Raw genomic sequence first — 23,203 nt, 5'->3', positions numbered from 1 at the left:
AAAAAGTTGCGGGAGGAACCTATACTAGGGTAGGCCTAGATCGTGCTCTAGCATCAGCGGATTGGATGAAACGTTTCCCAAATGCATGGCAAGCCCATCTGACGGCTTCCACGTCAGATCATGGACCGATCTTGTTGGACTTCGGGCTTAGCCAGCAGCCTCCGAGGAAGAAGACTTTCGATATGAGATCATGCGGGAGAAGCATGAGTCCTGGCAGGAGAAAATTCCGGCTAGCTAGACGGCTGTACCGGCAGGGCAAAGGTTAAACGACATTCGCCAGAAACTTAGCTTGATGTTAGGAGATCTAGCAAGCTGGAATGTGGACACCTTTGGGAGCGTCCTGAAAAAGATACGCGACTCAAAGGCAAACTCGAGGTTCTTCAGAACGATCCTAACAGAATGGCCCCGTCACACGTTGGACTGAAGGTCAACGAAAATATGGTTGAGATGTACCACAGGGAAGAAATAATGTGGAGGCACAGATCAAAAATTAAAGGAAAACGATTAAATTAATTCATCCGACTGATCTCTCGCCTCGCGTAAGCTGCATGGTACGTGTACTGTGGACCCGGACGTGTATCACTGCTCTGCTTCTCATCCTTATCCTTCTCTTCAATGGTACCTTAGGCCGCGCTTGGATGGTCGTATTTCGACACAGGGGTATTTAACTTACACTTGTATTTTACTGGTGGTTGAACAATTTTTGACTGAAAACAAAACGACGGTTCAAGGTCTGTATAATTTACAGATGTATTTGATGCCGAAACGATGAGCCAAGCAGAGCCTTATCCTCTCCACCTCTCCTCCCTTCTACAATTATTTTTCTCCAGCCCGGCAGACCCTTTCCTCTCTGTCACACACTCACACCCTTCGCCCGGCGAGCTTGGTTACTCCTCCTCTTGCTACAACTCCCACGAGAGCATCTTCCTCCTCTTCCCGTTCGTCCGCGGCATCCACCGCTCTCCCTTGTTAGAGACGCTAGGTGTTCTCCGTGCTCCGCACCAGCCGCAAGATGCTACGAGCTCTCCCAGGTGCAGCTGCCGTGAGCTCTCCCGGACGCAGCTGCTGCAAGGACGTTGGTGACGCCTGCTACGAGAAGGGATGCAAGGTCACGTGATGCGCTGTGGCTCACTCCGTCCGCGGTGTTGCGAGGTCGTCATCGGTCACTCCCGGCGATGCGAAGGGTGGGTCGTGGAGTGGTGCCTCTACCGCGAACCCCCGACAGCGTGCCTTTGCTCATCAGCCGTTGGTCTGGCTGGTGCTGCGATGGAGCACTCACGATGCAGAGAGGGACATCGTCGCTGCCACACATCAGTGCTGCAACAGATCACTATCGCCTCATCAGTGTTGTGATGGAGCATTCTCGGATCTCGAGCCGCTGGAGCATCACCTGTGCTGCCATGGAGCATCGTCGGTCGTCGGAACCTCGCGGGTGCTGCAATGGAGCATCCTCTGGCGATTTGACTGCCAGGACGCGCCGGAAGGCATTGCCACTTCTGGCTCCTACAAGGCGTTGCTGCACGGAGTTGCCGGTTCTCCGACGGCGGGCTGCATTGAAGCATCGACGGGGTCGTCGGTGCTGCATGGAGTCGTCGGTGCTCATACAACAGGCTGCAATGAAGCATCGTCATCAGGCCGTTGGTGCTGCACGGAGTCACCAGTGCTCCGACGGTGGGCTGCAATGAAGCATCTTCAAGACCATCGGTGATGCAAGGAGTCGTTGGTGCTCAGATGACGGGCTGCACTGGAGCATTGCCGGCCGTCGAAACCATCGGTGCCACGAGGAGTCGTCGGTGGTCAAACAACTGAAGAAAAATAATATAGTACGAGTATGTTTGTCTACCCTCTAATTCCTCCGCCTATTCCGTGGTGCGGCTCACAATGCGTCATATTTATACTCAGTTTCCTGACCATTCAAATCTGTATCCAGATAGAATTCAGTTAGACTCCTAATCGAATTAACCAACCACGATCATAACCGACTAGTTTCCGAGTCAATATTCCTTCTTATCCCTTTGCACGTATGTGTGAGTCATACGTCATGTTTAAACCGTATTAATACATGCTTAAACATGTAGGCTTTGCAATACATAGAGCTGATCCTACGCATAGCCCAGCTTCCTAGTTTATACTGTACCCGGGTGTATTTCCAACATGTACAACAACATGATGTGTTCCAGTATAACCGTGTCCAGCATCTTGAGTGTAATTCCTCAAGTACAAAGAATATATGCAAACCACATAATTTCCACTATGAGAAATTAATAAAGTTGTAGTGTAATGTTTCAAAGACACATAAATTCCTACAACAACAGGCTGCAATGAAGCATCATCTTTGGGGCGTCAGCTGCAAGGAGTCGTTGGTGCTCCAATGACGTGATGTAGTGAAGGATCGTCGGGGCCGTCCATGCTGCAATGACACTTTCTTGGTTGCCGGTGTTGTAAACTTGTAATGGCTGCTGGAGTACAACCGACGCCGATGAAACTGGGGTGCGTTGTGCTGTTGGTCGGGCCAGTTGGTACTTCCAGCTGCGTAGAATACATTACTTCAGGGTCAGGTTTGCGCTGGCATTGCGGGGTGTGCGTTGTGTGAAAAAGCCAAAGCAATGGTTGTGGTCCTTTTTCATCGGCCGGTGTGCAAGGTAATTGATTTCTCTAGAAAATCAGTCGACTGATTCGTAGCAGCATCCAAAATTGAATCCAAAATTGAATGGCTCTCTGAAAGGGATAGAAATACCAAAAAAAATCACATGAGGCCCGGTTGGAGACATAATTAAAAAGAACATGATCCAGGCTCTATCTAATTCACTAGGGGTCGTTACGGACGATCCAACTGAGCTCAAAACTCTTGTGCAAAAAATTTATAGACAGCTATATGCAGCAGAAGGTGTTCAGAATATGGAGGAGGTGGTGGCACATGTACCGAGGAATGTGACAATCAAAACATGTGCCATTGTAGAAGACCATTTGAACACACACATGAGCATCAAAACATGTGGCATTGTAGGATACCATTTGAACATTCACATGCAAGTCTCGCGATAAAATCCAACCAAGCAAGGAGGCCTCAGGCCTCCCTTTCTGAAGTTTTTTATTAAGTGGTTTTGTATCCATCAACTGCTATGTGAACCACTTCCCGGTGAAGAAGACCATTGTTTGCAAGTATATGCCTCACAACATTGTCAAGATAAATAAACAATGTCAAGTATAAGTATGTCTTTTTCGATAAGATCTGAAACATAAAACCGATAATCTCTGAAGCGACTGTAGTTGTGCAAATAGTTTGGGTACCAAATATATCCTTATTAATATTTGCATTGAAAGTTCATCAACAACAACACACATAATATATTTACGCTCACGGCAGCAAGCTTCGGTTTAGCTATTATAAACTCCACACTAATAGTTATTTGAACTAATCACATTATTTGAACAACCGTGCAACCAAATTAGCAAAACAAGTGCCTCAAAAGTCCGAACCCATTCCTGCCACCAAACGGTGCCATATTGACATTCACTAGTGGTAGGGACGCGCCCTTGGCGCGTCTCTTAGGCGGTCCCATGCGCACCTATCTTATTTATAATCCTTAATGATACTTATTTCTGGTTAATTGAATTTAGACGAATATGCTATATTTATTATAGATACAAACACTTGTTCTGAACTAATGCAACTATACGAGTAACCCGCAAAACATAATATGCCCTCAAATATTTCATGCCAACTTTCTTATATAGCATAGAAACTTCATAGGAAAACATTTTAACTAAATATAAATATTTTTAGGATCCGCAGGCATACATACATTAATAAACATAATAAAGGAAACATTTATGTAGGTGAGGTCATCTTGACCTTTCATGTAATTCCATTGCGCACCTCCTCAGGCGTTTATCTGCGGTGCAAGGTTTGCTACCGTCTATTCAGCTAGCTCGTTTGGTCCGCATTATGACATTCACTCATTTGCTCATGGATGTGATATTAATGTTATTCATATGTATCAACAAGCCAGATGGATAAGTCCAGAAATACTAAGATTATACGAGTCGATGTATATAAAAGTGACTGCATTGATGTATTTGTTTGGAAAACGAGCATCTATATAAACACAAAGGCAGTAGAGAAATTATGAGGTCAAATCCATTACACTGGTTGTAGATGTAAGGAGGGCCACCCATTACAATTTGTTCAAAAATAGTGTAGCGTGTATGTTTGTATTTATAGTACAGGAAAGAAGAAATACTGACAACTCTTATTGCTGTCACAACATTGAATAGATCAGTCGTTGCTCAAGAGCTTTGCATGTAAGATGTGTCATAGCGACGAGATGGTCTGAGCCCTCGGTTCATACCGAAGCGTCAACGACTCGGCTTCATCGGTATTGCATGTCTGCTTCCTCTAAGACAGTTCAGAAAATTTATGAAAAACAACTCAATGTCTTTGTATTGGTGTAATAGATTTACTTAGATCTAATTTATTTCATATGTCCTATCATTTGAAGGTAAGACCACTAAATTTTTCTAGGTAGAAATCTCAGTCCCCTTTGACGTGCGTGGTCTGATGGAGAAGATAGCGAGAGGATGACGTTAACGTGTGTGGACAGTTTCCTTCATAGCAAAGGAAAAGGTTGCGTGGAAATATCGCTTCAGTTTTTCTCTCGCTATCCAGATCGATGCACTGTTCCTAGGCTGCTGACCCAACCGATGCTTTGTCCTTCACTATTTTTTGTGACAAAGCAGAGCAGCTAACTATGATAAATATGCCTCACAGTCTTATGAGGCATATGCAGACTATCACATTGTTCGTTAATAATTAAGCGGTGTGAGGCGGGCAGCCGAGGTGGTCCGTTAAAAATGTTTGCTCCCGCTAGCCGCATCTCGCCCGCTTACAACCTGAGTCAGCCTGAATGCACTGGACATCAGTAATTATTTTGTGTGAGACATCCGGACTAAATTCTACGCATACTTGAATCAAAATGATAGTAAGAAAAGAACTAAACAGAGATGCTCACCTAAATGTATAGATCATTGCAGTGCACCATCGCTCATAACAGATGGCATCGAATTATTATTTAGGATAAGGCTTTCACTGAGAAAATAGGAAAGTTAGTAGGTGGAAAGAGGGGGTAAAGAAAGTGCAAAAAACAACAGTTTTTGCTCTTAAATTACACACTAAAGAGTAAAAACACGTTGATTATCCCTTTCTGTTAACTAAAAACAGATAAACATATCAAATATAATATACACTACTTTTGCATAAAGTAAAAATAAATAATAGATTGAATGATAAGCTACCTTCCTGGGTAAAGGAAACAATCCAATTGCTGGCTTCTTATTTTGCTTCTTTATGTACGTACGGTAAAATTGATACAGTAAAAGCCTATGTGGCATAGCCCAGCGATGGCCCTGCCTTCCCCTCTTGAAGAGTATAATTTCGCCTCCTCGTCATCCATCCGACAAGTGGTGACAACGATGTATGAAACGGGAGATAGATAACCAAAAAGGAGAGGTGGTTTGTGAAAAATCCACGTACACTCGATAGGGTTTGTCCGGACTCTTCTAGACATCTCTAAATTTAAAACCGGACAGAAAGGTTTTGGATGTCTGAGCCACTTGAGCCCAATACGGCCGTCGTCTACGTTTGAGGGTTAAGATGTCTTAACCGACACTAAAAATGCATTTTACTCAGATGACACAAACAATAATTTTAGAAAGAATATGTTTGTACCCACACGAATATCTATGTAAGATCAACGACATAAAACTTGATGTGCAATACTTATGTCACTAGGGAAACCGTTTTGAAAAGGGCACTCATCACATTATTTGAATGTCCGAGCAACTCGAGCTCAATACGGCCGTCGTCTATGTTTGAGGGTTAAGATGTCTTAACCGATACTAAAAATGCATTTTACTCACATGATACAAAAAATAATTTTAAAAAGGATATGTCTAGGACATATCTAGATGTGACCTAGCTATTGCACGTCTAAATAACTAAATTAAATATATATATATATATATATATATATATATATATATATATATAAAGAAATAAAAAATAATCACACAAATCTTTATGTAAGATCAACGATATAAAACTTGATGTGCAATACTTATGCCACTAGCGAAACCGTTTTAAAAAGGGCACTGATCTGCGTCGACGCGTCGGCCGAAACTTTTGGTCGGTCGCGCGCGAGCCATCATATCGAACCCCGTTGACCGTCAGATCGAGCCATGCAGCAAAAATCGTTGATGGTAGCAAAAATGAGTAGCGATGTAGCAAACTTCGACCACGGATGCAGCAAAAACCTGGTTGCAGCAAAATCATCGTCGTCGTTATCGCGAGGTCGCAACACCGTCTTGATGGAAGTAGCAAAAAAGTTTGCCGATAATAGCAAAATGCAACTACGGTTGCAGCAAAAATTCGTCGCAGACGTCGCTAGGTTGCAGGTCCACCTTGATGGATGTAGCAAAAAAGTTAGCCGGTAGTAGCAAAATGCAACTATGGTTACAACTTTCCTTGCTGGACAGAGACGATTGAAGCTTTATGTGTCTATGGTTGAAGCTTTTTTTGGCAACATTTAAAGCTTTTTTAGTTGACGGTTCCAACACTTATATCCGCGTAAGCCCGGTCATGATAGCACGCGACGAGGACGACAGGCAGATCAGACAACCGACGGGGGCGCGCACCGGGGATGGGGACGAGGAGCAGGCACCGGTGAGGCCTTGTTCGGTTGTTTGAGAATTGAAGGGGATTGGGAGGGATTAACTCCCCTATCAGTCAAATTCCACTTCAATCCCTCCAATCCTCTCCAATCCCCTCTTTGTTGGGATTAACCAAACAAGCCCTGATGGGGTGGCAGCAGCGCATGGGTACAGGGGCCGTGAGATTTAGAGCAAGTCTAGTAGAACCCTCAAACCCTTAAAAATAACCTTTTTTTACAGTTTTCGTCGACAACACGACGTAGACTAGAACCCTTAAACCCTTAAACCCGTAAAAAATCTTAAAGGTCCAACCCGCAAACGCCATCGCAGCCTGTAGAAGTGAGGGTTGGGGGGAGAAACTCCCCCCAACCTCCACTCCACTTCCTCTCCAGCGCGGGAGGGAAGTTTCAGCTCCCTCCCCTCGATCCGCCGCCGCCGCCGCTCCGCTCCGGCCGCCCCCGCCGCCCATCCGCCGCCCCGCCCCGGCCGCCCTCCGCCGCCGCTGCCCCGCCCCGCTGCCGCCCCTCCGCAGCGCCGCCCCGTCCCCGTCGGCCCTCCGCAGCGCCGCCCCGTCCCCGCAGCCCCTCCGCAGCGCCGCCCCGTCCCCGGCCTCCCCTCGGCCGCCGCCGGCCGGCTCTCCGCAGCCCCGGCCGGCCCTCAGCAGCGTCGCCCCGTCCCAGCAGCCCCTCCCAGCGCCGCCGCCCCGGCCGGCCCTCCGAAGCACCGAAGATTTAGGTATACATTTTTGCATTTTTGCTTTTTTGCTTCATTTTTACATTTTTGCTTCATTGGCACTCACAATTGTTGCCACTCACATTGTAGATGGACTCGTTGTCCGATGCGTCGGATTGGTCGTCATCCGACGATTCGGACATTGACGAGTTGATGCAAGATGACGACGTTGAGATGATGAGCCTCCTCGTCGACGTGCAAGCGTTTGAAGACCGCTTGAAGCTTATGGATCAGAGGAGAGGGTCGACGATGGGGCGACTCACCATCTACCGGAACCGTGCTCTCGGACACGAGCATTTGATGCAAGACTACTTCGCGGAGGTACCTACATACCCTCCTCGTCTCTTTCGCAGAAGGTACCGAATGCGTCGTAGTTTGTTTGTGAAGATTGTCAATGATTGTGAGGCTGCCTCCTATTACTTTAAACGTCGTAGATCCGCCGCCGGTATCATGGGGTTTAGTGCATATCAAAAGATATCGGTGGCAATGCGGGTACTCGCTTATGGCATACCCGCGGATTATACCGACGAGTATCTTCGCATTGGGGAAGATACAACCACGGAGTCCGTCCGTAGGTTTGCCAAGTTGGTCATCCGGTTGTATGGTGAGAAGTATCTTCGGGCACCAAACGAGGAAGATACAAAGAGATTAATGGAAATGAATGAAAAAAGGGGATGGCCGGGAATGCTTGGTAGTCTTGATTGCATGCATTGGAGGTGAAAAAATTGCCCAAAGGCATGGCACGGAATGTATTGCGGTAAAAGCCGTGATGCTACCATTGTGCTTGAGGCCGTAGCATTGGAGGACACATGGATTTGGCATGCATTCTTTGGGTTGCCGGGAACACTCAATGATATCAATGTCCTCAATAGATCTCCATTGTTCAAAATATTAATTTCTGGGGATGCTCCAGCTTGCAACTACAAAATCATGAACAATGAGTATTCAATGGGATACTATCTCACCGATGGCATCTATCCCGAATGGGCAACTCCTGTGAAGTCCATCAAGGAGAAAAATGGGGTGCCCTTAACAAGAAAAGAGGCTCATTTCACCAAGGCACAAGAGGCAGCGCGCAAAGATATTGAGAGAGCTTTTGGTGTTTTACAAGCAAGGTTTGCCATAGTTCGGGGTCCAGCTCGGTTTTGGGACAAAAAAACCTTGGTAAACATCATGAAATGTTGTGTGATTCTACACAACATGATCCTAGAGGATGAGAGAGGGTTAAACCTATCTTGTTTCTATGATAATGTTGGTACCCGTGTGCAACCGGAAAGAAACCCTTCTCGCATACATGCCTTTCTTCAAGCACATCGTGAGATTGAGGATGCAACCACTCATGGTCGTCTCCGGGATGATCTAGTAGAGCACCACTGGCAGTTGGATGGGCGGCGTATTGGCCCATGATGTATCTTTGTTTTACTTTTCTATGTCCTATTTGATTCGAACAATTGTCGTAATTTGGTGAAACATTGTTTTATGTTGTAATTTGCTCAAACATTTTTGTAATAAGTTGAATGATTATTGTTTTATTTGGTGCTGTAATCATAACTAGAATGATTATTGTTTTATGTCAAATGTGATTGAATTTGTGATATGTCATATGATGAAATGTGATGAAATGTGTGATATATGAAATGACAGTTTTAAGGTTTGGGGTTGGGGCAAAGACTAGAACCCTCAAACCCAACCCTTATAACTGGGTTTGAGGGTTCTAGTCTTTGCCCCTGTTTTTCAACTCTTAAAAGTGTCAAAAATGTGCAATTCTCAACCCTTAAAATTGGTTTTGTTTTAAGGGTTTGAGGGTTCTACTAGAGGAATTTTTGTCCAAAAGGACCCCCTCTCGAACGCAAATGCCAGAAAAGACCACCTGTGAATGCAAAAAAGGAAATGGACCCCCTCCCCTGGTGGCGGCAGGCGCGCCAGCCGGCACGTGGCACCTGCCGCCACCGCCCGAGGCGGCTGTGGGACCTGCCGCCACCGCCCGAGGCGGCTGGGGCCTGCCGCCACCAGCTGAGGCGGCCGGCTGCCCACCCCGTTCCCGCCACGCCGGTCCGTAACGGACAGAGCCTGGGTGGGCCCTGCCGCCACCACCCCAGGCGGACGGCCGAATCTCCGCGCTGGTGTGACATCGACGCTGATTTCGCTGACTACGAGGCTGCTGTCTGCAAACGGCGCTAAATTTTCCCGCTCTAACTTGCATGCGGTATTGGATGTAGTCCCTCCGTTCCAATCTCTAAAGTATGTCTATGTACATCCGTATGTAGTTTATTGTACAATCTCTAAAATGCCTTATATTTAGGAACGGAGGGAGTTTTTTTTTACAGAGGGAGATTTCCTAAATATAAGTCTTTTAAGAGTTTGTACTAGAAGACTACATATGGATGTATATGGACTCATTTTAGAATGTAGATTCTGTCATTTTGCTTTGTATGTAGTCATCTAGTAATATACCTAAAAAGACTTATATTTAGGAACGGAGGGAGTACACTTGTAAAAATAATACACACCTTTGTAAAGTATTGCACTTGTAAAAATAGAACGGCATTCCAAGCAGGGCCTAAAAGGCTGATTGCACTAACTGAGGCTGTCTGCTGTATTTGTTCCTTCCACATGCACGCGATAACGACGGACGAGCTGTGCAATTTTTTCCCGCCTAAGTTTCCCGCGTTATTTTCCCGACTAAGTTTCCCGCCTTAGTTTCCCGCTGAAGTTTCTCGTTTTCGCGCCGTTTTTTCCCGCGTAGACATCCGACAGAGCCTATAAAAGAAGGCAGGGAGTGAAACTCTCTTCACCATCAGCCAGACTTCAAAGCACTTGCACCTCCATAGTCAGTATGAGTTTGCCTTGTTCGGATCAGAGCATTAGGCCTAGGAAAATGCAGAGTGCAAGCTTGCCTCGGGGGGTGGAAGCAGTTCGATGTTGGTGCGGAGATGTCTGCAAGGTGAAGGAGGTGACGGATTTTTCAGATTGGTTGGGCATGGAGTTTTTCATGTGCGCCAATTATGAATCTGATCCACCCGAATCTATTTCTGCGTACGTCAGGCCTCCGGTATGCTCAAGTCATCCAGATTATTGTTATTTGATATTATTGATTACTTGAATCTGATCCATCCTTTAGTCTCCTCCTCCTCTCTGCATGTACTATCGTTGGATTGACACGGAAATGCCGGACTTGGCGGTGACCGAGATTCGTGAAAGAGGTCGTCGTGCATGGGCTAGCTTGGACTTGGAAGAGCGTCGTGAGAAGGCTGAAGCAGAGGAGAAAGCAGAGCAGAAGAAAGAGTGGGAAGATTACTGTGTGGAGCAGAGGGCTTTTCTTGATGAGATGAAAAGGAAAAATCAAGAAGAGAAACTTCGGCTGGAGGAGGTTTACAGACAGCGGGAACATGCCCGTGAAGCTGAGAGGGAGAGAAAGAGAGAAAGGGCTCGTGCCGCCAAGGCAGCAGAAGAAGCTGGTGATGGAAAAGGAAAATATCCACGTTGGACTCAGTAGATTTATTTTATTGTATGTTAAGTTGTCTTAGTTGTATCTTAATTTCTGCAAGATGTATCTTAATTTCGGCAAATTGTATCTTATTTTCAGTAATGTGTATCTTAGTTTCCACAATGGGTATCTTAATTTCAGCTACGTGTATGTTCATTTTATCCCACCATTTATTTCCCGCCTCGCTTTCCCGCCATTTTATCCCGCATATAGCTTTGCCGCTATTTTGTTCCCGCCTCGCTTTCCCGCCCTCGCTTTCCCGCCTCGCTTTCCCTCCTCGTTTTCCCGCCATTAGTTATTCGTCTCGCTCTGCTGCACCTACAAAACCCCCTCCAGACCAAGGTGGGTAAGGAGTGTGCTGAAAATGTCTCATTATCCTTTCGATCGTAGTTTTCATAGTGGTATGTCCGAGTGTCTTCTGCACTTAGCTAGCAATTTCAAGATAGATAATAGAATAGTTTCATGGGACGAACTCATCAGTAGTGACACGCTACTGAATGAGGTTGCCCACGCATTAGCTAGGAAGGGGTGGCCTGCAAGGACATATGAGGAGATTCGGAAAGAACTTCTGCGGTTGAATGAGAGATGGAAGAAGAAAGGCCAACACATACGCGGTGGAGGTGGAGTAAAACATCCCTTCTTATGTTTTGACGATAGTGAGGACGAAGACGATATCTTCATGCCGAGTACCAAGAGCGCATCATCGACGAAGGCCAAGAGCGCATCATTGACGAAGGCCAAGAGTAGCGCTTCGTCAAAGGGCGAGAGCCCTGCATCGTCGAAGGATGACGACGACTTTATGTAGTTTTTTTTATGAACTCTACATCTTAATGTATGTTATTTTATGTATGTTATTTTATGTATGTTATTTTATGAATCTTATTTTATGTATCTTATTTTATGGAAGCAACTTCAAATATATCGAGAACTTTTATTTCATGAAACTACATAGATGTCTTGTACGTACATCTGAAAGTTTGAAACTGACATAGAGAGATGCAATTGTTCGCACACATACATAGACGAATCACCCTATGCGACGACGACCAGGTGGCCTTGCCCGATGACCGGAGGGTGACAATCGATCAGGGGGTCTGTGTTCACGAAGACCACGACCGTACTGTCCCTCGTGTTCCTGTGTCTGCGACTCATGCATAGGTGGTGGAGTCTGAAATCCATATTGAGATGATGATTCTAAATTGTAGGTGAATGACTGTGACTCAGAATTGATATAAGATGGACCAATAACGTCCTGCCCGAAAAAATCATTTATCATTCCTGGGAGCATGCATTGAGTATCATGGGTTTCTGTGAGTATTTCTTTCTGTACGCCACGCTGGGTATGTTCATCTCCCCATGATGGATCATTAATTTTCTGCTCCACGACAAAATGTTTTTAAAATAAACTGTGTGTAGCAAAAAGATGTGTAAATAGAAGTTATGTAATTGCTTATTATAATTGTACATACCTGACCGCTGTTGTAGCTTTGTGCTCCCTCGCTTGTCTCAGCCCAACGATTCTCCTCGGGCATCCTAATCCCTCGCGTGGCCAGATATGGCTGAGATCCTTGAGTGTGTGCGCCATATGCTGTATATGCATCCTGCTCCACGAAATGAGTCTGTTCGGGCGTCGAACCTAAATCTGGAGCATTTACCTGTGATGCCTGCCCATGTATTGGTAGAGACGAGTCATGTCGTGGAAGTGTCGGCGTAGTATTAGGACCCTCTCCCCACCGCATGGACGACGACGGCGCCGCACTCGGTCTAGCTGACCTCGGTTCCGGAATGTTGTACGCTGCAGTGACAACGTCGTTCTCTGTACCGCATCTCGTAAACCTTGTGCTCACGAATTCGCTAATTTTTTTAAAGAAGGACCTGCCTTTAGGATCAATTCCCTGGGCTCGCATTCCTTCCCTCGCCATCGCTTGTACTTGGGTGCAAATATCAATCTGAAAAAAATCGTTGTTCGTTGGTTAAATTGTTCCTGAAATGATGGACCTGAATAGCAAGATGTTGATTATTACCGCGGAGTCACGATAGTAAGCTGATGATGTGTCCATCCGTCTCTGCAACTGTTCCATATGCGTTGGATGTGTTGGCATCGTAGGTGGTTCACTCGTCAGTCTAGTACGCGTGCTCATGCGATACCAATTATAGTACGCTTCTGTCGTAGTTGCATCGTACGTTCTGCATAAATAAATTAACATTACTAAATTGACATCACATTCTGTATTTTATAAGCACATAATTAAATTAACATTAGTAAAATTACCGTTGCTGAGGCACTATATTTTGTAGAGCTTCATTATTCCACTGATTTATCCATTCAATGTTTTCTGCATTCCAGTCCACACCAGATCTGCCCATATTGCTCATCCTGTAATTATAGATAACAAAAAAATTCAAGAATAGTTGATGGAATATCTATTTAGCTAGGTCACATCTTACTTACTTATGAGTTTCTTCGTCGATACATCTTGGAACCGGTGGTGGAATATCTTGATATAGACCGAACTGTCTCATGACACGGTCAGGATTATACGGTTCCACAAACCATAGATAGAGTAAATTGCAGCGAGTCATCCAAAAGGCACTATCTCTCACGCATTCCACTGGCATGTGTTGCGAACCAAATACCATATCAATGTGCGCCTCAGTCCACGGGTTCCATGTTATTAGTGAGTCGTTAAGAAGCTCAAACTGATCATGGTATATGGGGTAACAATTTTTTGCAATTTTAGTAGACCATTTTTTCGACCCAGCATCCACCGACTGGACATAGTTACAACACCCTCACCATAGTTGTACGGGGTTGCGGGTTCTACTATCTGCGGTCGTCCTACAGGTAAGTATTCCCAGGACCACAACTGTAGAAACTCGTAGGAGACACAAAGTAATGGAGCTTTAGATGTGAATGCAGTTTTTTGAGTGGCATCACACAACCCTCGGTATGTGTGAGAAAGCAAAGCAGAACCAAAGCTATATGGTGGATTTTGGGGTAAAGGTTCGTCTACTATCTTTGCGGCAAAATAGATGAGACCAGGAAAAACTACCTCCCCGTGAGAATTAGGAAACATCACATCAAGAGCCACAACAAATATGCAAACAAGTGTCTCTTCGTTGTCTCAGGATCAGCATGGGTAGATAAAATTTCGAAGTTAATACGAAGCCAGCTGAGTGGGACACCTCGAGGCGGACCAGAACAATCTGATATGGGCATTTCGAGCCTCAGACGGGCAGAGACATCTGCTGGCCAATTAGGAGAAACTCGTGGATGTACCACTGGCACATCTCTATTTTGTAAAGCTGTGATCATTGACACATCTTTTAGAGTAGGTGCAAGCTCTCCACATCGAAAGTGAAATGTGTGGGTCTCCGGTCTCCATCTATCAACGAGGGATGTCAAAAGGGATGGGTCGGCAGTAAAAATACCTCGACGAGCTGCGATGTTCGCAAAATGTAGGAGTCCATAAGCCTCAAGGTGTTCAAGGAACCGATTATGTATTGACCAGGGTGTCTTTACAGTTCGAAGCCGGAAGGTCTGAGGAGGATTTACATGATTTGGATTTATGAAAAGCTGGCAACGGTGGTGGTTGTCGTGATAACCATTCAAAAGCTGGGGCATTTCAGCCATAACCTGCAATCACGACGAAATTAAATTAAATATTCCGAATATTACATCACGATGAAATTAAAATACATATTCCGAATATTACATCACGATGAAATTAAAATACATATTCTGAATATTACATCACGATTAAATTAAAATACATATTCCGAATATTACATCACGATGAAATTAAAATACATATTCCGAATATTACATCACGATTAAATTAAAATACATATTCCGAATATTACATCACGATGAAATTAAACTACATAGCATGATTACATATCACGCAGTGTTGTTGTTACGATACGGACACTCCCTACGCGGGTGACGAGCACACCTACATACGCGGCATCGCCTTGGTTCTCCCAACTGGCTGTGGTCCATGTCATTGCGATGACGCCTAGAATGACGCCGTCCCTTGCTGGTTCGCATCAATGCGGGATCTGGAACCCATGTGGTGCCTTCTGGCCATAATTGCTTGTAGTTCGTATCAATGCCCCATGCCCAAAACTCACCGTTCCAAGTGTTGTACAAATTGTGCATGTTGAAGTATGGTGATACGTATGGCTTGACACTAATTTGTTGATCTGCAGCTGCCCGCAATACGTGACTGCAAGGATATCCCAGAAGCTTGGGCTGGTTGCAAGTGCACTCACACGAGGTTGCGCCAGGCGTCACAGCTTGTTTTTTTGCTCCCCTGTGGTGACCCTTCACAAACTTTGCTCGCACACTAACTTTCCATTTATTCCTAAGTGCATCTACCTGCCTGCACCCATGTCTTTGCGACTTCTTTGCTTTGTCATCAAGATGTCTTTGCATCTTCTCAGACCAGGTCTTGTTCAAATCAACTAGTGCCTTGGCAACGGTGACTCTATCTGCAAAGTATGACACAGTCCGGTTCCAAGTTTCATCAATTAGTGCTGTGATAGGTAGTGCCCTCACCCCTTTAAAAACACCATTGTACACCTCGGACATGTTGCTTGTCATTATACCGTATCTAGCGCCAGTGTCATGAGACTGCGCCCACTTGTACAAATTGGGACAATTCTCATTAATCCACTGGCTCAAATTTATTGCTGTTCGACGACCCCTCCGGTCTTCTCTCGCCGGGAGGGATGCGCGCTCGATCTGACCATTGATACCTGCCCAGATAGCATTCATTTTTGTTGTAGTTTTCTGCATGCACATCCTCTTGAATAGCTTGAACCAATCTTTGTTTTTGAATTTCGAATAAAAATTAGCTGCCAAATGCCCCATGCACCACCTTGTCTCCAGATCGGGCCACCCCCAATCTGGATTTTGTGAAGCCTTAATTATCTCAAGCGCGCTTAATAGTCCGGTGTTGTGATCATAGATGATGCAAACCCCTTCCCGATCTTTGATGACACCCATCTTCAGGCAACACAGGAACCATAGCCAACTATGTTTGTTTTCGCTCTCCACTAGTGCATAGGCAATAGGAAGAAGTTGATTGTTTGCATCAGCTGCCATCGCCACTAAGAGTGTGCCCTTGTACTTTCCAGTGAGAAATGTACCATCAATTGATACAACCGGACGACAATGCTTGAATGCTTGTATAGTCTGGGCGAATGCCCAGAATAAGCGGTCCAGGATTTGCTCGTCCGGGTTCAATGGATTTGGACGTTCTTTCCGGAAAAACTTGAGTCCCCCTGTTAGCAACTGAAATCTGATGCAACATTTTAGGGGAAAAAGAGTACGCCTCCTCATAGGTTCCATACAACCTCTGAAATATCTTTTCCTTTGCATGACGAGCCTTGCTATAGCTGACAGGGAAACCAATCAGATCAGATGCAGTTGCACGCAAAGCCCTAATACTAATATTAAGACTTTGCTGCACAATGGTTTGCATCACCTGTGACACATATTCTGCACTCACATTGTGGTGCTCTAAAAGAGTGCCGGTTTGCTCACAACCATGTTGCTCTATTTTTGTGACATGCCATGGCTGACATACCCCAGGCTTCTGGCGAGCAATAACTCTTCCGCGGCAACCAGCTTCGCGATGGATGCATATGAGCTTCAACTCCTTTTTATCAGACTGCTTCACTCTATGTTGCCTGTGTATAGCAATTGCATAGCTATGTATTGCTTGTTTAGCAGATTTCTTATCTGGGAAAATCTGTCCAACGGCCAGACTCCCCGCGTCTAGGCCAGCAACAGAGTGAATTCATTGGTGATGCTCATAACCTGTAAAAACTCTTGGTTGATTGCTGCAGCGACCGCCTTCTCAGGAGGAACAACTTCATCATCATCTGATTCCGAAGACGCAGAAGAATGACCATCATCGTCATCATCTAGCGCCTCCGGCAATCCCTCGACAGGTTCGCTCATGTCAACGACCGCAGACCAATATCCTGTGTCATACACTTGTTGGCCACCTGTTGGTTCCGTTGGGCCGGCGTCGGGGGCTACAGTTATGGCCACTTGTTGGCCACCCCTTGGTTCCGATGGGCCGGCGTCGGGGGTTACAGTTATGGCCAACTCGGCCTCACCGGCACCGCTACTGCACTCGGCGACATCACTGGCAGAAATGAACTCCACATAAATCATGGATTGTCCATACATGGAGTTATTGGGATTGCTTGCAAAACCCATGTACGACGCCCATGCTCTTTCACCAGTAACCCGTCGCAGAACCCAACGATTTCCTCCCTCAACCACGAAAGCCTCCAGGGTCATTTTTTTCCATTCATCGCTGAACCAAACACCGATCGGATGCATCTTCTAACTGCCGCATACTCTACATTAACCATGTCTTTCACTACAACCGTAGTCATCCCGCACCTAGACACATCCACACCAGAAGGACCCTCACGTACGATGTGCCCATAAAACACTAACAAATTTTCCATAGTACCTAACGAGCAGCCATATTTACATCGTTAGTCCATTAAAAATCATATTATTATACTTATTTTGTACTAACATCCATTACCTATCTATTTTTACATATAACAATTTAACAAATATTCAGAGACGGCTGTACATCTACGCATAATAATTTATATTGGAAACATCATATTATTTTATTTATATTGTAATAACATCCATTACTTATCTTTTTTACATATAACAATTCAACAAATACTCACACACGACTTTACATCTACACATAATAATTTATATTGTTCCATTTGTCGCGACACTACATCTACAAAATAAATACAAGATAAATTACAATATGTCATTCATACCTCTGGTTTAATAAGGACATCCTTCCGAATACAAAATAAGAATATCACCAGTATAATATCAGCGAATTTGACCTATTATCATATGAACAAAAATATTACACACATAATTTTTTCCAGGGTAGCAAAAGTTTTAAAATACATAGTGCATGCATATACATACCACGAATCATATATCTACGGGATGGTTGACAAATTATCACATAAAAAAATATTACACACGCATTATGCACGTAATAATACTAGTATAGTTAACATATTATTACATTTTTTCGGGTGCTTTCTAAATACCAGTTGCATGCAAACACGAACAAATCACCGGTAATATATGAACAGAGTCGACCTATTATCACATGAACACAAATATGAACAGAGTCTCATACCTTGATCTTCAACTTAGTAGTTCATATCGCATGACAAAATAGTTCCACAAAAGTGATAATACGCTCCCTAAGACAAAAGAAAACACATACTTAGAAACTAATCAAACAAAATAAAAACATCATGCATGCAAACACAACCAACACAAATGGAAAGCTCTTACCTTGATCTATCTTTTCTTCAACTACAACGTCTTCAAAATAGTTCCACAAAAGTGATAATACACTACCTAACACAAAAGAAAACACATACTTAGAAACTAATCAAATAAAATAAATACATCATGCATGCAAACACGACCAACAGAAATGGAAAGCTCTTACCTTGATCTATCTTTTCTTCAACTACAACGTCTTCAAAATCTAACTTTAAACCGTCCTAAATCGTCACTTAAACCTTCATACGGAGTAGCTCTTGAGAGAAAGAGAAGAGAGTGAGAAAGAGAAAGAGAAGAGAGTGAGAAAGAGAAAGAGAAGAGAGTGAGACGGAAAGAGAAGAGAAAGAGAAGAGAGTGACAGGCCCCAGCCGCCTCAGCCGGTGGCGGCAGGTGGCACGTGTCGCCTGGCGCACCTGCCGCCAAGGAGGGGTGGATCTTTTTCGTCGATTTCAGCCACAGGTGATCCTTTTAGACAAATACACTCGGCAAGTGGTCTTTTTGAACAAAAATTCCTACTAGAGATGCTCTTAGCAGGATCGCGCGGGTTGCACGTGACTGACCCGAGCGTTCGGCCGGCACATCGGTGTAAACATTTCCCTTTTGAAAAATATGAAACGGCTTTGGATTCAAATTTACACGCGGACGCCTGGTCAAAAAAGAAAAAGACCACCTGCAGCCTAGCGGCTAGAGTAGCCAATGCGCACGCAAGCTCTACAGTCTACAGACGACAAGCACTACCGTCCAACGAACCACACCAACCACCGCCATGTCACTCCGGCGCCTGCTAGGCTTCTCCGCCACCGTCTCCGGCCGCCTCCCCCTCCGCCGCTGCCTCTCCACCGCCGCCGCCGCCGCCGCCGCCTCGCACCCACCATGGACCCGCTCCCCCTCCACCGTCGCCTCCTCGAACCCGTCTCGCCGCCACCCCCTTCCCGCCGCCGCCGCCTCGCACCCACCATGGCGCCGCCCCCTCTCCACCGCCGCCCCCAAGCACCCGTCATGGGCCATGATTGACCACACCTCCCTCGTCGACGAATCGTCGGCGGCGCCGGGCGCGCTCTTCGGCCCCGTCGAGCCTCCGCTCGTCTCCCGCATCACCGCCCCTGCGCACCTCCTCAACCCCAGGGAGCGCCCCGCCGCCGACAGCAGCGTCGTCCAGCTCTTCAGCGGCCGCGTCAACGCCACCAGCGGCGACGGCCACCTCCTCCTCACCTACTACGACATCCTAGGGGAGCCCCCCCCCCCGCGAATCCTGGAGCGGCAACGCCGACGTCGAGGCCGAGCGCTGCATCTGCAACCCTATCAGCGGCGAGGTGCTCCGCCTCCCGTACCCCGGCGGTCCCTGCGGGTCGAGGAAGAGCCTGGGCCACCGCCACATGGGCCTCCTCACCCAAGCCGGCGGCGGTTGCGGGCGCGCCCCCCCTGACAGGTACGCCGTCGCCGACATCGTCAGCCAGCGCGACCGCATCGTCGATCGGTTCCTCCCGGAGGTAGGCAGGTGGGATCTGCTTCTCGGCGTACCTTGCCACTGCCAGCCACCGCTCGCGTGGGAGATGGAGATGGACCAAGAGACGGTGGCCTTCGACGGCCGCCTCTGGTGGGTCGACCTGACATGCGGCGCCGTCTCCATGGACCCCTTCAGCGACCAGCCGGAGCTCCGCTTCGTCCCGCTGCCGAGCGGCACCTCGCTCACGTTCATTCTCATGGAACACAAAAACGCGAGCGCGGAGCATCGTGCACAGTTCAGGCGGGAGGTGGCCAGGTACCGGCGCATCGGCGTCAGCGAGGGGAGGCTGCGCTACATTGACGCGTCTATTCACGACCCGTTCCTGCTCAGCTCGTATGTGCTCGACGAGGAGGGCAGGAGCTGGACGCTGGAGCACGAGGTGGAGCTCAGGAAGGTCTTGGAGGATGGAGGCCACCCGTGCCAACAGGGGAAGAGGCCGCCGCAGATCGCCGTCATCGACCCACTCAACGCCGGCATCATGTACATCACCGTAGGCGAGCAGAAGCACATCGTCGCCGTGGACATTTACCAGGAGAAGGTGATCGCGAGCTCTCCGCTTCAAAACGGATACCATACCCTCGTGCCATGCGTTCTTCCACCCTGGCTTGGATCCAGCCAGATCCCTACGGCAGGTAATGGATCACCTTCTTTGTTATATCTTGGAGACTTTCTTTGCATGTGTCGTATTTGTTGGTAGGACTCGTGTTATTGCTCTGTTTACACTGTCTTGATGTAGATTGACAGTTCTCTGTTTGGTAGTCCCGTTCACTGTCAACATCGATCATCGTTCCTTCTGTCATTTGTACTTGCTCCTGTTATTATTTTGATTCTAGGTTATCACAATGGCACATTCTCTTCTTTTAAAATAATGTCCATGCACACATGAACTAGTTTGTACTATGAATTATGTATCAGTTCTTTCAATTCTGATTGGTCACAAAATATGTGTACCGGTGCAGAGTTCTAGATATTCTGTTTTATGTATCAGTCCTGTTTGCTGTCACAATTGTTATCAGCAATCCATAATGTACATAAACTATGAAGATGTGATATTTGGCTGATTGGCTCTTCTCTAGTAAGGAAGGAGATCCGGACTTCAATATATAATGCCACTCCCATAAAAAATGTAAATCATGTTAATGTCACGGCTGACTTCAGTTTTAAGTCAACTGATCTGAAGTTAACGGTTGACACTGTTCATAGTATTTAAAGGCAGATATTGTGCAGAGAAATTGAGCTTGTCAAATATTTCGATGGCGCATTATGGGGTATGGTCTCTGGTCTGGACATATACTACCGATATTGTTTCTGCAGTTTGTGTTTGTAAAGAAATAATCAGTCTAAGGCAGCATCTATGCTACCGATATTGGTTCTGCAGTTTGTTTGTAAAGGAACAGTCAATCTAAGGCAGCACCCATGTTTCTTCTTGGTAAAGGAACAGTATGTTGACATATCTAATTGCCCAAACAGAACAGAGTTGCAACTTCGGCATTGGTAATTTGGTATGCATGTTAATAACCCCTTTGCCCACGTGAAGTCAGATTGATCTTTTCTCTCAATGTAGGAACTGCATCCATGCCTCCAGAATGGCCGCAGGGCTACCATCAGCGTTGTCGTTCTAACAACCGATTCTTCTGAGAAAGGACTTAAGGTATTTCTTCTCAGAGTGGATCTATATTTTATGAAGAAGCCCAATTCCTAATATTTCGTCATGACGAATACGTGTATAGTTACTTAGTTTGACATCCTTAAGTAATTAGAAGGGTGCGAGGTGGCATGGTAACCATAGTGCAGCTAAAGTAATTGTTAAGAATGATCTTTTTTCGTAAAAAATTACCCATAGTTTACGTTGGAATTTTGGCGAAAGACTAAGTAGATCATTTAGGGTTCCTCCAAAAATCCTAATACCTGGGTCAGAGTGTATATGATATCACTTTTAAGATTGTTTAATATAAAGTGACAAAACTTCTGCTATAACAAGTGGGTAACATTGAACCATTGTGTAGGTGGCAGACAGAAGGTTAGTCCTTGCTTGAAGGATGCGGAAGAATCACCTAAAGGTTTGCTCATTTTACCTGTTTTAGTTTTAGTTCAGGTGTGCTCATTGTTTAGTTGTGTTCCGCTGCAAAGGCAAGTGAGTCCGCAGACCATGTTCACACTAGAAGCTGAGAAACTCTGAGAAAGACAGAGCAGAGATGGATTCTTATTAACCCTTTTGGTGAACGCAAATTAAAATGTTTTTACTTTACACATGTTCTTTTGAGTTTGCTTTATGCATATTGAATACTCGTTACCATCTTTAAAATCATAATTCTTGTAGTTTATATTTTTTGAGTTGAAAGCTGGAAGGCACTCCCAGAAACCTTACCGCTACTTTTCTTTGGTTGAATATGTTTGGTTATTATCCGGAAAAAAAGAGAGAACATGTTTGGTTATTGTTGCTGATTATGCTTTTAGTTCATTGTGGACTGCAATCCTCATATATTTACAAAACTGTCGTTTTACAACTGATTGGTGTTACTCGCAAATGCTTTTGAAGTGGATACAATTTACTCTATTAGGCATAAACCCGTCGGTTAGGCAGCAGGTCTGGTTCGAACCATTGTTACACTCCGAATGCCACCTGTGTCTAGTTGGCTACTCAAATAGGGCTGTGTTTTGTCAACTTAACCTCAAAATAAATTGATTCAGGAACCTTTTGGAGTGGCCTAGTAGCATTGGAGATCTCATTCCTTTTGTACCCATTTCTAAGACCTCTCGATCCGTTGTTATCCACTTGAAAATTCTTGTTATCCACTTGAAAATTCAGGTAAAGGTTTGTCATTTCCTTACTTGAGTAAAGCAAGAGCTGAATCCTTTGAGTGCCCAAGGATTGAATTCTCTCATTCACATATTATACCACCCAGGAAAAAAAAGATCACTTAGAGCGACTCTAGCGGAGCCGCCATATTAGCAACCTCCACAATGCGTATGGAGCGCACTCCATATTACTCCCTCCGTTCCAAAATATAAGACCTTTTAGGGATTTCACTAGGAGACTACATACGGAGCAAAATGAGTGAATCTATACTCTAAAATATGTCTATGTACATCCGTATGTAGTTTATAGTATAATCTCTAAAATGTCTTATATTTAGGAACGGAGGGAGTATTATGGAGGCCGGCAAGGCAAAGCGCAAACTCGTAGTTGCCATATTGGCAACCTTCATATTTTTTCTTTTCTAATCTACTTTTTTTTGGGGTTGCATCAACTCAATAGTCACATAGTCAATTCAAAGGATTAAAAAACTAATCTGAGTAAACATGGCATTACAAAGTTCATGCATAGGGGAAAAGTCGATTAGCGGGTGAATGACCGACGGGATGGGGGGGGAGTGGAGGCAACTAATCTGAGTAAACA

At 45.4% G+C, this 23,203-nt stretch overlaps 1 protein-coding gene and 1 pseudogene across 1 annotated transcript; one reads left to right on the top strand and one right to left on the bottom strand.

Moving 5' to 3' along the window:
• Positions 1-1,876: 1,876 nt before the first annotated feature.
• On the bottom strand, positions 1,877-15,533 carry LOC123396222. Its single transcript, XM_045091241.1, has 8 exons — positions 15,309-15,533; positions 14,484-14,564; positions 13,380-13,699; positions 13,200-13,304; positions 12,952-13,114; positions 12,397-12,876; positions 2,469-2,529; positions 1,877-1,920 (listed from the first exon to the last, which is right to left on the bottom strand). Exons 1-8 carry the CDS (start codon positions 15,531-15,533, stop codon positions 1,877-1,879), a joined length of 1,479 nt encoding a protein of 492 aa, XP_044947176.1.
• Positions 15,534-18,966: 3,433 nt separating this feature from the next.
• LOC123399133 lies at positions 18,967-22,147 on the top strand (annotated as a pseudogene).
• The last annotated feature ends 1,056 nt before the right edge of the window (positions 22,148-23,203 follow it).

Source organism: Hordeum vulgare, chromosome 5H (assembly GCF_904849725.1).
Source record: "Hordeum vulgare subsp. vulgare chromosome 5H, MorexV3_pseudomolecules_assembly, whole genome shotgun sequence".
NCBI lineage: Eukaryota > Viridiplantae > Streptophyta > Magnoliopsida > Poales > Poaceae > Hordeum > Hordeum vulgare.
Note: the sequence above shows the minus strand (reverse complement) of the source record. Positions and strands in the feature narration are given on the sequence as shown.

Bases quoted from the DNA above. Each gene is read 5' to 3' on its own strand.
- LOC123396222 (XM_045091241.1), bottom strand. From the start codon at position 15,533: ATGACAAGCAACATGTCCGAGGTGTACAATGGTGTTTTTAAAGGGGTG. The intron at 13,305-13,379 runs GTAAGTAAGATG...CTATAATTACAG, and splicing joins ATCGACGAAGAAACTCATAA to GATGAGCAATATGGGCAGAT. The intron at 1,921-2,468 runs GTACTCCAGCAG...ATCTGGATACAG, and splicing joins CAGTTTCATCGGCGTCGGTT to ATTTGAATGGTCAGGAAACT.